Genomic DNA, 13,986 nt, shown 5'->3' with positions numbered 1-13,986 from the left:
TGCATCCAACTACCGAGTGCTGCTTTACTGGCCGTGTGCCACAATGCTGGGTGTACCTGGTGCTAAGGATGAAACCTTAGCCTAACCATGCTAGCCTAACCCTCTGTCCACTGTGCCCCATCCTCATCCCACAGGGGGCTCTGAACAGGTGAGTCTGTGAGAAAAGGTCCCTCTGGAGGGCCGGAGGTGGCCCCGTACGGTGGCTCTAGGGGCATCTGGGGCGGGAGGCCCTGCTCCCTGGGGTCCTGCCTGCTGATGTCATCATCTCATTATTGCATGGCGCCCAGCTGACCAATGGACTGAGGCTCACTGTTACAATGGGCCCTAGCAACAGGTTGTGAGCTTGGGCTGTGAGGACGCCCCACCAGCGGGGAGAGTGTGAGGGGAAAGGGAGAGCCTGCGGGTCAGGTGAGTCCCTGAGGGGCCGGGCTCTCCAGCTGGGCCCTGCAGGTCAGTGCACAGAAACCCGGGTTTCCAAAAGTCCCCACCTGAACCCCATCACCACTGCTCTGCCTTTGGCTTCTGGGACCTGTCCCAGGTCACACTGAGGTAGGTTATGGAGCGGGCCTGGGAAGGGGTGGGCAAAGCCGAGGCAGGAGGGTCAGCTGGTGGGGTGGGCAGCGCAGGAGGAGGTGGGGGACACAGGAGGGCCAAGGGGAAGGAGGATGTGGCAGAGCGGGAGAGGGGTGAAGGGGCCCATGGATATGGACTAGAGTCCCGACTGTGCCTCAGAGCCTAGGGCGATATCTGAGATACCCCTTGGGCTCTCCGAGTCCAGGTGCCTCTCCCTGCCAGACGAAGTGGGCTCCTGATTGCAAGGGTGTCACGAGATTTCACTATTTATTTGGAGGGGGTGTGTGTGTGTGTGTGTGTGTGTGTGTGTGTGTGTGTGTGTAGAGCAGGAATGCTTTTTTTTTGTTTGAGGCAGGACCTCAGTCTGTAGCCCAGGCTTGCCTTGAAATGATGGTCATTTCCCTGACATGGCCTCCTAAGTGTTGGGATGACAGGCCTGTGCCACCACATCTGGGTGAGTGGCTGGATTTCCGAGGTCGTGGGCCACGTGGTTCATGAGTGAGAAGAGGGAGGGCTGGTACCTCAGGGTGACAGTGAGGCGGTGTGGGGAGACACCATCAGCAGGCATCAGGAGATCTGAGGAGACAGGGGAGCGGGCCTGGCCAGGCTGCTGTGGCCAGGGTGGGGAGGGGGTGAAGGGGAGCTTACAGGCTGAATGAGGAGCGTCTTCACTGTTGACTGGGGGAGGCAGAGTAACAGAGGTAGGATTAAGAGGCCTTTCGGGGTGGCTCAGAGCAGGCAGTCAGGCGCAGGAGGACAGAGGGAGGCCCAAAGTCACAAGCCTAGCCAGGCCTGGGGGGCAGGCGGAATTCTCGCAATCCCAGTGCTTGGGAGGCTAAGGTGAGAGAGCTGCTGTGAGGTAGAGGCTAGCCTGGGCTACACAGCCAGACCTTGTCTTTAAAAAAGGAAGTCGTAGGCCACAGATATTAATCACGACACTGGCCGCTAACAGCAGCGCCTGCTGTGTGCCTGGCATTGTTCCATTCACCTCGTAGCTCACTGGAGTCTCCCACTCTCGGGAGACGTTCTGTTGTGAGGATGGTCACAGCCACATCTCACAGACCCACCTCTCACAGACCCGAGGGAGGCAGTCCTGGGCCAGGATGCGGCAGAGGTGACCCTGTTACCTCACACTGGCTCCTGGTGACCACAGCGGTTGAGAAGTAGTGGCTCTCCAGCTTGGCCAGAGCCACAGTCCAGGTCCTGCCGCCCAGTGTGGGAGGCCTGGCCTCAGTGAGACCGGACCGCTCTGGCTCAAATATTTGAAAGCATCAGCTAGGCATGGTAGCTCATGCCTGTTAATGCCAGCACTCAGGAGAATCGCTGTGATTCCAGGACAGCCTGGGCTACACAGTGAGTTGTGGGCCAGCCTGAGTTACGTAGTGAGACCCTGTCTCAACCCAGATACTGTAAGGCATCCTCAGGTTTTGGTCTTAGCAGGCCATCCGGCCTCACTCTGGGCACAGGGAACATATCCCTCACAAAGTTGTGTCCTTCCTAGGTTACTCAGAGACCACTGACAGTGTCTCAGTAGGCTGTTTGATGATTCTGCCCATTAACTATAGAGGCAAACAGGCACAGAGTGGTGTCGATTTTGTCCCAGGTCACACAGCAAGTCAGTGGCCCAGGTGGAAAGTGAACCTGGGCCTTTGACATGTCAGAGTCCTTTAACTCTTGCCAAATGGATCTCGGGGCTTGTTTTGAGGCAGGGTTACATGTAGCCCTGGCTAGCCTTGAACTCTCCCCATGTAGATGAGGATGCCCTTCAAATTGATCCTCCTACCTCCAGTTCCCAAGTGCTGGGAATACAGGAGTGAGTGACCACACTTGGCTTGTTATTATGGTTATTTTTGAGACAGAGTCTCACTATGAAGCCTTGGCTGGCCTGGGAAACTCCTATGTAGATCAGGCTGGCCTCGAACTCCTATAGATCTGTCTGCCCCAGCCTCCCAGTATTAGAACTGAAAGTGTGTGTCACCACATCTGGGCATTGCTGTTTTGAGACAGACTGTGTATCCCAAGCTATCCTGGAACTCATGGCGATCCTCCTGCCTCAAGCTCTACAGTGCTGGATTACAGGTGAGAGCCAGGGTACCCCAGCTCTTCGGGAAGGGGGAGCTGGTGGTAGTCTAAAGAGTCTCCTTTCACCTCCTCCACATCTGTCCGAGCGCATGATGTTTGAACGTCTCCCATCTCCCCTGCAGACGCTGAGGAGTCACACATCCCGTCACTGTCCCCCATCTTCCTGTCCAGCTCTGAACCATGGCAACTTCCAGGTTGCCCTCCGTGCCTGAGGAGGAGACCACCATCCTCATGGCCAAGGAAGAGCTGGAGGCCCTGCGCTCGGCCTTTGAGTCTGGCGACATCCCTCAGGCCGCCTCTCGCCTCCGGGAGCTGCTGGCCAACACGGAGAGCACCCGGCTGGAGGTGGGCGTCACGGGTGAGTCCGGAGCCGGCAAGTCGTCCCTCATCAATGCCCTGCGTGGCCTGGGGGCCGAGGACCCTGGCGCAGCTCTCACCGGGGTCGTGGAGACCACCATGCAGCCTTCGCCTTACCCGCACCCACAGTTTCCCGACGTGACCCTGTGGGACCTGCCGGGGGCCGGTTCTCCAGGCTGCTCAGCAGACAAGTACCTGAAGCAGGTGGACTTCGGCCGCTATGACTTCTTCCTGCTCGTCTCCCCTCGCCGCTGCGGCGCCGTGGAGACCCGCCTGGCTGCGGAGATCCTGCGCCAGGGCAAAAAGTTCTACTTCGTGCGCACCAAGGTGGACGAGGATCTGGCGGCCACCCGCAACCAGCGACCCTCGGGCTTCAGCGAGGCCGTGGTCCTCCAGGAGATCCGGGATCACTGCGCCGAGCGGCTGCGGGCAGCCGGTCTGAACGACCCCCGCATCTTCCTGGTGTCCAACCTGTCGCCAGCCCGCTATGACTTCCCGATGCTCGTGTCCACCTGGGAGCACGACCTGCCCGCCCACCGTCGCCACGCCGGCCTGCTGTCCCTGCCTGACATCTCGCTGGAGGCTCTGCAAAAGAAGAAGGACATGCTCCAAGAGCAGGTGCTCAAGACTGCCTTGGTGTCCGGGGTCATCCAGGCCCTGCCTGTCCCCGGACTGGCAGCCGCCTACGATGACGCCCTGCTCATCCGTTCTCTGCGCGGCTACCACCGCAGCTTCGGCCTAGACGACGACTCGCTGGCCAAGCTGGCCGAGCAGGTGGGCAAGCAGGCAGGGGACCTGCGCTCTGTCATCCGCTCCCCTCTGGCCAACGAGGTCTCTCCAGAGACCGTCCTGCGACTCTACTCGCAGTCCTCGGATGGCGCCATGCGGGTGGCCCGTGCCTTCGAGAGGGGCATCCCTGTGTTCGGCACGCTGGTGGCTGGGGGCATCAGCTTCGGCACGGTCTACACCATGCTCCAGGGCTGTCTCAATGAGATGGCCGAGGACGCCCAACGCGTCCGCATCAAGGCCCTGGAGGAAGATGAGTCCCAGGCCGCCGAGGTGAGCTTGGAGGCGGCTGGTGACATCGGTGTGGAGAAGCGGGTCGCCGGGGAGGGAACCAGCGAGGAAGCCCCGCTGTCCACCCGCAGGAAGATCGGCCTCCTCCTCAAGTACGTTCTTGACAGCTGGAAGAGGCGTGATTTGCCAGAAGACAAGTAAAGGCGCAGCCCCTCCCCCGCCCCGCCCCGCCCCGCCCCGCCCCGCCCCGCCCGCCTCACCTGCGAGCCAAGCCCTTAAAAACCATCATCAACCAAACAGGGCTACTGTGATCAACCCGAGAGCTGCAGTTATTGGGCATGAGGTGGAGGGGTGACAAGAGTCTGCAGGGTGGGTGGGGAGCGAGTTATGGGGGCCACACAGGCCTGGATCTAGGGGTAAATACTGAATGTGGTAACACTACCCCGAAGACAGGGAGGCTTAGGGGTGGAGGGGTGCCCGGGGCACCTCAGTAGTATCTCGCCCTGCTGCACCCCATGAGGCCAAGGTGGGGGGGGGCTGTCAATTGCCTGGGAGGCTGTGTGTGTGTGTGTGTGTGTGTGTGTGTGTGTGTCAGAGACAGAGACAGACAGAGACACAGAGAGACAGAGACAGACACAGAGAGAGTCAGAGACACAGAGAGAGAGTCAGAGACAGAGACACAGAGACATGGAGAGACAGAGACAGACACACAGAGAGTCAGAGACACAGAGAGAGTCAGAGAGAGTCAGAGACACAGAGAGACAGAGACACAGAGTCAGAGACAGAGAGAGAGTCAGAGACAGAGACACAGAGAGTCAGAGACACAGAGGGTCAGAGACAGAGAGACACACAGAGACACAGAGAGACAGAGACAGACACAGAGACAGAGACAGAGAGACAGAGAGAGTCAGAGACAGAGACAGAGAGAGAGAGAGGACCTCCTGAGGTACTCTGTATTATAATGTGATGGTGGGCATGGAACCCCATGGGGCCTTGTTCTAAGCTTTGTCTACCCCTGAGATACACACCCACTCCTTGTACTAAACTTTCACTCTCTTGTTCCATCCTGATAGCCCCAGAATCATATCCCAGAGACTACTTCCAAGAGTTAATAGGCACCTGGGAACTGACACAGAGATGGGGGCGGGGGGGGCAGGGCCTCTTGGGCCTCCTGATAGCAGGGAACAGTGGTGGGCAAGGGTGGTAAGGAAAAGGAGGCCAGAAAACCCGGGGCTTTCGTACGTGTGGGCCATGCAATGCTCAGGGAGAGTGTGAGGAGGAAGGCGGATGGACCCCTCCGTAGCCTAGACTGAACCTTTAGGCTTCAGCTGTCTGGGGTATCTGTGAGTGGGAGGGTTACTGGTTTTTTCCCAGTGGGCTAAATCTAGAGCTTCATGCTAGACAAGTTCTCTACTCACTGCCCCAGCCCCTCACTCGGGGATTCTAGGCAGGGGCTCTACCACTGAGCCACACCCCCAGCCCCTCACTGAGGAATTCAGGGCAAGTGCTCTACAGCTGACCTACATCCCCATCTAGAATCCTATAAGTCTCCATGATTTTGAGGTAGTGGATCTGCACAAAATACCTAAGCAAACCAACTTGAAGATCTAAGAGGATTCCTTTTGGCTCTCAGCCCATGATGCTTGGTTTCATAGCTGTAGACCTGTGGTGAGATGGCACCTCTTGGCGCCAGCAGTGCATGGAGGGGAGGCTGCTTACCTCATGGTACCCAGGAAACAGACACACACCAACTACAAGTGGGCATGCACATGAGCATGCACGGACAGACAGACAGACACACACACCAAATCACACACCACCACCACCACCACCACGCCCGCCCGCTACCCATTTCCTCCAAGCAGGCTCTGTGAGCTCTGGTTCCCACTCCTATCCCTACAACCATATTATGAATCCATTAATGGAGCAATCCACTGATGCCTTCAGCCCCTTCATGACCCAGCCACATCCTAAAAGCTTCTCTCTAGAGACAAGGCCTTGCGTAGCCCGTCTGGATGTTGAACTACATCTTGAAGAATCCTGCACTTCCGATTCCTTCTGCCTCCACCTCCTGAGTGATGAGATTATGGGGCGTGCACCACCACAACTGGTTAAGGGGTGCTGGGGATGGAGCCGGGGCTTCCTGAATGCTGGGTGAGCATCCTACCAGCTGAGCCGCACCCCAGCCCCCCACCTCTGAACATTGCATCGAGGACCCATGCCTTCAATAGAGAGGACTTTTTGGTGGTGCATAAGACCCAAGCCATAGCAGCATGGTTGAGCATGGTCACTGGGATTAGGCTGAAAGGCTGGAGGGCTGGAGGGCACAATCTGGTGTTAGGGTGCTATGTGTGGGGGGTGTATCTGATAAAAACATGGATGTGACTGGTATGTATGCTACAAAGGGTGAGACTGCTCTGATCAAGTGTCCCAGGGAGATTAGGCTCCTAGGCACTTATTAGGGTCTCCCTCTGTGCGTGGTTCTTGGTGGTGGTCCCTCTGATGGTGGTATGCAAAAATGATCTGGCCTGAACTCCCTATTAAGGGTCACAGTGTTCAACCTACTAGAAAGCCGGGCAGTGGTGGCGCACGCCTTTAATCTCAGCATTCAGGAGGCAGAGGCAGGTGGATCTCTGTGAGTTCGAGGCCAGTCTGGCCTACAGAGAAAGTTCCAGGACAGCCAGGGCTATTCAGAGTAAACCTGTATCAAAAAGTCATAAAAAAAAAAAAAAATGAGTTGTTGGGAGTGCAGAAGTCTCACTGAGGCCTGGGCATTGTGAGGAAGCTGATTTGCAACTTGTATGATTTGCAACCAGTATGGCCAGCTTAGAATGGTCTGGAAATATCTGAAAGAAAGACTCGTTTTTCTGAGCTGTGGAGCCAGCGGTGTGGTCTGAACTTGGCAACGTGAGATGAGAAGTCAAATTTGTGGTTCATGGGAGGCAGAGGGGCAGGTGGATGGATGGGGATCAGCTGTCCCGTGACTGGTGGTTCCGGGGGAGACTCGGGGTCCTCCGCAGGCTGGGAAGCTCACAGCAAATGGAGGGTCCTGCAGGCCCTGTCCCGTGCAGGAGGCTGGGCTGAGATCCAGCCTGGCAGTTGCATCGTGGGAAACCTTCCAAGCTTCGTGAAGCTCCCAAGAAGGTTCTGGAGATTATACAAAGCAGGTGGCAGACAAGGATGTGTGTGGGACAAGGGAGCTGGGCTCACCCAAGTCGGTCCCATCTGCTTCCTGAGGATTCCCAGATCTGAGGATAGTTCTAACCTTGAGTGACCTGGCCTAGCAAACAGCCCCAGACCGAGAGTTCCCTTCTCCTGGGAGATTATGGGGTGCAGACCCTCTTTGCTTTGTAAAAGGGCTTTTCTCTCCCCCTCTTGATTTGTGTGTGTGTGTGTGTGTGTGTGTGTGTGTGTGTGTGTGTGTGTGTGTGTGTGTGCATGTTACAGAGTGCACTTGGAGGTCACAGGACAACTTGAGAGTTAATTCCTCTGTCTTTACATTGGTCCTGGGGATTGAACTCGGGGCACCAGGCTTGTGTGCAGGTACCTTTACCCAGAATTCCCCTTTTCCCAGGAGGTGCCTCTCCCTTGTTTTGTCTCTGCCAGAATTACTTAGGGGCATTCATGGCCCTGTCTGCACCAAAGGGCCTGCAGGGATAGAAAAAACCCAGACCTGGCTGTGTGTGGTGGGGCATGCCTATAATCGCAGCAGTTGGGAAGTTGAGGCAGGAGGATCAGGAGTTCAAGGTTGGCCTCAGCCACATAGGGAATCTGAACTGAGGCTGTACTTGGGGGTAGAAGCACTTGCCTTGCATGCTTGAGGTCCTGGGTTCAACCCCTAGAACTAGACAGAAACCTTTGAAGCCAGCCCAGATGACTCAAAAAATGCCTTAAGAGAAAACAAACAAAACCAGCCACCAAAAGAAAAGCCCCAGCACGGGGCTGGAGAGATAACTCCGTGGTTAAGGGTACTGGCTGCTCTTGCAGAAGACCTGGGGTTCAGTTCCCAGCACCCACATGGTGGCTCACAACTGTCTGTAACTCCAGTGCCAGAGGATACAGCACCCTCTCTACTGGCCTCCATGGGCACCAGACATGCACGTGATGTACAGATATACACGCAGGTGCTCACACATATTAAAACAGCATAGGGGCTGGAAAGATGGCTCGGAGGTTAAGAGCACTGGCTGCTCCTCCAGAGGTCCTGAGTTCAATTCCCAGCAACCACATGGTGGCTCACAGGCATCTGTAATGAGATCTGGTGCCCTCTTCTGGCCTGCAGGAATACATGCAGGCAGAACACGGTATACATAATAAATATTTAAAAAAAAAAAAAAAAAAAAAAAAGCATAGACCTTCAGTGGGTCCCTTCCAAATCTATGCTCTAGATTAGCCCACAACTCTGTACCCTATGGATTGCTGACACCCCAGACACAGGGTGTCCTGGCTCTGTGTGGGGCTGAGATGGAAAGGTTGGGAACCAGGAGCCAGATAGTCTCACCACAGGTCTTAAAGTGCAGAGACAGAGTGGGTTTTTCCTTAACCATCTCTCTTCTGCTCCCTTAGCCAACCGGTCCCCACTTCCTGTCTCTGCCTCCATGTCTCCCTTCTCTACTCCATCCCCTCAGCTTCTTAGAGTCCAGGCCTTGTTCTGGGCCTGCAGCTCTTGCCCCAGATACCTGCTTTGTTGGGTCAGGCCCAAGCCTCATTCCCCATAGGAAACAGAAGAGTGTGTGTGTGTGTGTGTGTGTGTGTGTGTGTGTGTGTGTGTGTGTGTGTGCGCGTGCGCGCAGGCGTTGCTCAAACGTCTCTGTGGCTTCCCAGCCTGGTGTCCCAGGCCCTTCCTCTGCCCAAACCTCATCAACAGTAAATGCCTCCCTGAGACAGCACAGCTGAGGCCCCTGGGAACCTCCTCAACTGAAAACAGGCCCCCCCCTCTTTCCTCTCCAGCCCCTCCCTCCTTCCTCTCCAGCCCCTCCCTCCTTCCTCTCCAGCCCCTCCCTCCTTCCTCTCCAGCCCCTCCTAGGAAACGGGGAGCAAAGACCGCTGGGACGAGCAGGGATGAGCTCAGTTGTAGAATATTTGCCTATTAAATGCAAAGCCATGAGCTCAAATTCCAACACCAGGAAGGAAAGCTGAGGTTGAGGGAGGGCAGCGGGGAGGCCGCTTGCCTGGCACCCACAAAGCCGAGTACCATCCATCCCAGCACCCCGTGAGCTGAATGGCAGCATGTGCCTATAACCCCAGCACTCAGCAGGCGGAGGCAGGCAGATCAGGCGCTCAGGGTCATCCTGGGCTACACACAATGAAACAAAGGATCTGTAACCCCACCGATGATGAGGTGGGAGCCGGAGGTAGGTGGGTCCCTGGAATTATGAGGGCCAGCCAGTCTGGCTTACACGGCAAAGTTCCCAGCCAGTGAGGAGCCCTGTCTCAAACGGATGGGAGGTAGTGAGGACCAGTCCTCGAAGTTGTCCTCTGGCCTCTACACGCCAGCCTGCTCCCGCACACACAATGTACCCACAAGAACACACAGTGCCTCGAGGGTGTGACCTGGCTAGTTTCACGGCGGGGGATACCTATGGTCACTCAATGACAGAATGTCCACACCAGCTGTTCCTGGCCACCATATTCATCAGGACAGCAAGGCCTGGAGGCAGGATGGGATTTGCTGACCTGTCACCATGCCTCTTCCTTCAGGCCCCGGCCGACTGGGGGGTCTGGCCACGCCGAGTATGCAGCTGAGAAGCCATCGAGGGGTGCTAGGCCAAAAAAGACCTGTGAGTGCTGGACCGTGTCCTGGCTGGGAAGCAGGCTCTTCTAACCTCCTAGGCCTCAGTTTCCTGCTCTCTGAGATGGCGATGTAGTGAGCATGTGTGGCTGGATGTGGTGGTACGTGCCTGTAATACCAGCACGTGGGAGGTGGAGGCAGGGATCGGGTTCTGTTCCTCACCCCTGTATGCTAGCTGGTGGCCCTCAGCACGTTATTCCTCCTCTCAGAACCAGTGTGAGTAGGCGGGGAATCTCATTTCCCAGCTGTTACGAGGCAGGACTCTCAGGGAAAACACATTAATAAACCAGTCAGCCATATTGTTCTTCTCAGGCCTACAGTTCTTAAAGTACTGGGGACATTGTCATTAACTTTCATGATGTTTTTTTTTTTTTTTTTAATTTTTTTGAGACGAGAAAGTAAACCTAGTGCCTCTCACATGGTAAGTGCTCTACCACTGAGCCACACCCCCAGCCCCTCACTGGGATATTCTAGGCAGGGGCTCTACCACTGAGCCACATCCCTAGCCCCTCACTGGGGGATTCTAGGCAGGGGCTCTACCACTGAGCCACACCCCAGCCCCTCTCTGGGGGGCTCTACAGATAAACTATATCTCCAGTTGTCTTTTTTTATTTTCTATTCTGAGACAGGGTCTCACTAACTAGCACAAGTTCACTCTGTGGCCCAAACAGATCTTGAACTTGCAATCTTCTTTCCTCAGTCTCTCAAGCAGCTAGAATGACCTGTCTGGGCATCAGTCAAGCTCACTCTTCTGATTTCTTTCTACTTGGAAGAGGCGATAGGGAGAAGGGAGAGGTAGGGACCGACACATGCAGCCTACGGTTTTCCTAAACTCCCCTGGCACTGGCCATTTACATTGGGTAAAACCGGCTTGAAATGGAATCTGTGTATGAGAGTGTGATGCTGACACTGTTTTACTGTGACATGTGTTAGGCTTGCGTCACTGAGATGAATAGGTGGGCACTGTGTCTCAAGCCACCACAAGGCTGAGCAAGGTGACGAGTTCCACCTGGGCTTCAAACAACTTACGACAGACCTAAAGATGGACGCCAAGGCCATGAGATTAATTTGTCATTGGTATTAAACAACTCACGACGTGCAGAGGACCTAGAGAAAGGGAACTCAGTGGTGACAGGCTGCCATCCCCAGAGCATGGGCTCTGGCAGCCCTGGCAGGGCTCAGGCTGGCTAGTTCATGTTGCTGCTGGGGCCCAGGGCTGTGGCGGGCGCCGTCAGGCCAGGATACCTGCCAACAGCAGCTCTCCGGGTGTGGGCCACACTTCACTTGCTAGATCGGGTGCACTGACCTTCCTTTCTTTCTTAACAGTTACTTATCAAGGCGGGGTGGTGGTGGAGCACACCTTTAATTCCAGCACTCGGGAGGCAGAGGTGGGAAGATGTCTGTGAGTTCGAGGTCAGCCTGGGCTACAGAGTGAGTTCCAGGAAAGGTGCCAAAGCTACACAGAGAAAACCTGTCTTGAAACGCCCCCACCCCGAAAAAACCCTTATCACTCTATGTGTGCACGCGTGTGTGCCATGCTGTGCATTTGGAGGTCGAAGAACAAGCTGTAGGGTCAGTTCTCTCCTACCATGGGATCCAGGGGATTAGACTCAGGTTGTCAGCAAGCTCCTTTACTAATTCTCTCAGCTCCTTCCTGCCCCCTGCTTTTTAAGATACGGCCTGACTCTGTAGCTCAGACTGACCTATAACTCATGGCAATCCTCCTGCCTCAGACTCCCAGATACTGGAAGTACACCACGATGCCTTCCAGGGCAATTGCTTCTACTTCATCTGGTCTAAGACAAGCACAGACTTCCCTGCCTCTGGAAGCCCAGCAGCCTCTCAGATCTGGGATGGCGTTGGCAGATGTGGGCTGGGTGAAATACTTCCACCTTCCAGCCAAGCAAGGTCTAGAGCGGGTAAAGAGGTTGTTCAGGGCCGCATTGTGTGATGGACCAAACCCTGCAGTGAAGGAGTGCTCACGGCTGCCATTTCCTGAGTTGGCTCTTCTTGTAGCGGTGACAGAGGACAGCCACATGTATCAGGGAACAAGGGCAGAGGCCTGGCCCCGTTAATTTGGAAAGTCGAGGCTCTGTGGAGTTTGCATTCTGGGCTCAGATCCACTGGTCAAAAAACCTTCATAGATGGGAAAGCAGACCCCCAGGGAAGTTTGGTCCCGGGCCCAAGGCCACACTCAGTTGGTAGGGGTGGGGTCTGAACAGAGGGGGCTGCCTGGCTCTAGGGCTGACATCCTTAAGCCACACGCTGTGCTCTGTCAGGTAAGTGTAAGCCAGGTAGCACAGGTGGGACAGGAGAGAAGTGGGTGGCGTTTCCTGCGGTGGACACCAAGGTCTCCCTGCTGGCTGTGGTTAAATCTACCTTCCACTGGCGAGAGCGATGAATTGCAGAGGACTGGGTGGCATTTCTAGTGGCCATCTCACAGCCCTCTTAGAGAAGAGCTCTCCACAGCTCATCTGGCCAAGGCAACTCTGGGAACACGAGTCCCGCGCTGGGCAGAGGGAATGCTCAAGGAGCCGGAACACACTTCCCTGCTCTCAAGTCATTGCCTGACCCCTCTTCAGACAAGTGGAGCAAGGCAGCAGGTCCCACCACAAACCCAAGACACGGTCGATGAAAGCCACTCATGTGTGCCTCTGCTGTCACTGTCCTGAGCACATCTGGCACCTTCTGCACCATCCCCAGATGCTGACTGTGCCGGACATGGAGCTGACCCAGCTTCAGGGCAGTCCGTGCACAGCTGTGACCCAGGTGCAGGGCAGTCCGTGCACAGCTGTGACCCAGGTGCAGGGCAGTCCCTGCACAGCTGTGACCCAGGTGCAGGGCAGTCCCTGCACAGCTGTGACCCAGGTGCAGGGCAGTGCCTGCACAGCTGTGACCCATCCTCAGGGCAGTCCCTGCACAGCTGTGACCCATCCTCAGGGCAGTGCCTGCACAGCTGTGACCCAGGTGCAGGGCAGTCCCTGCACAGCTGTGACCCAGGTACAGGGCAGTGCCTGCACAGCTCTGGTGACCCAGCCTCAGGGCAGTGCCTGCACGGCTCTCAGGCTCCCTCCCTCCGGGCTGAGGCATGGTCGTTGGCCTGTTTCTCTTGCCCTACTCTGGGGCAAACTCCCAGCCAGAGGATGCCCTCCCGCAATTTGAATGAGCAGAGATTGGTTTGTTCACGGATCTGAGACAGGATCTAATCTCTATATAGCCAAGGCTGGCCTGGAATTGTGACCCTGCTGCCTCTTCAGAGCTGGGACTACAGATGTGCCACCTTGCCTGGCTTGAGACACCAATTTTGACAGTGAAGGGCTGTGCTACCTTAGGTAGAGAGGGCAGCAGGAGAGTTTCTGCACAGTTGGGGGCATGGCATAAGGAGCTGGCATGGCATAAGGATCTGGCATGGCATAAGGAGCTGTGTGAAAAGGCCTTAAGGTCATCTGCAGTGACCCCAGTGTTCCTGCACTTCCTTCCTTCTTGACTCTTTTTGGGTGCTCAAGATGTCAAAGAGAGAACATGGTGGGTCCTCCAGAGAAAAATTCTGGATTTCCCTGGGTCTTCCAGTAGGAATTGTGGTCAATTGTGCTGGCAATACAGGAGACAGAATTTTGTATATTGGGGCCGGAGAGATGGCTCAGTGGTTAAGAGCACTGGCTGCTCTTCCAGAGGACCCGGGTTCAATTCCCAGCACCCACATGGCAGCTCACAACTGTCCAACTCCAGCTCCAGAAGATCTAACATGCGTACACAGAAAACATGTAGTCAAAGCACCAATGAACATAAAATATAAATCATAAAAAAGTTCTGTCTATGGTGTTTGTGAAGGGAATCATGGGATGGCTCAGCAGTCTTCCTGCTATTGGTGTGGGTTCCATGGCGGGCTAAGGAAGGCAAGGCAGAGCTAAGAGACTACCGGCAGAGGTGATTCTGTGACAAGTCAGATCAAAGAAAAGGTGGGGTGTCTTCACTGTGAAGCTGATGTCACAATAAAGGAGAGGTGAAAGGTCCTGCCCTCACAGGTCCGGTTGATGGCATCCAATGGGGGCGGCATCACATGACTCTCCAGTGCATTTGTAAAACAGTCATTAGAAGGTCTTTGCTCAAAACAAACAAATCTGCATGGGGCCCAACCCCAGGGGCAGTCTGGGACCAAGTGCCAC

At 55.6% G+C, this 13,986-nt stretch overlaps 1 protein-coding gene across 2 annotated transcripts; it reads left to right on the top strand.

Annotated features, from left to right (window-relative positions):
• The first annotated feature begins 285 nt into the window (after nt 1–285).
• Nucleotides 286–4,326, top strand: Irgc (immunity related GTPase cinema). 2 transcript variants are annotated; one of them, XM_042271750.2, is made up of 2 exons: nt 286–408; nt 2,778–4,326. In XM_042271750.2, the coding sequence occupies exon 2, from the start codon at nt 2,836–2,838 to the stop codon at nt 4,228–4,230; it is 1,395 nt and encodes a 464-aa protein (XP_042127684.1). In that variant the 5' UTR covers nt 286–408; nt 2,778–2,835; the 3' UTR covers nt 4,231–4,326. The 2 variants fall into 2 exon arrangements, with proteins under 2 accessions (XP_042127684.1, XP_006993324.1); XM_006993262.4 differs by having other exon boundaries at nt 297–549.
• The last annotated feature ends 9,660 nt before the right edge of the window (nt 4,327–13,986 follow it).

This window comes from Peromyscus maniculatus, chromosome 1 (genome assembly GCF_049852395.1).
Source record: "Peromyscus maniculatus bairdii isolate BWxNUB_F1_BW_parent chromosome 1, HU_Pman_BW_mat_3.1, whole genome shotgun sequence".
Classification (NCBI taxonomy): Eukaryota; Metazoa; Chordata; class Mammalia; order Rodentia; family Cricetidae; genus Peromyscus; species Peromyscus maniculatus.
Note: the sequence above shows the minus strand (reverse complement) of the source record. Positions and strands in the feature narration are given on the sequence as shown.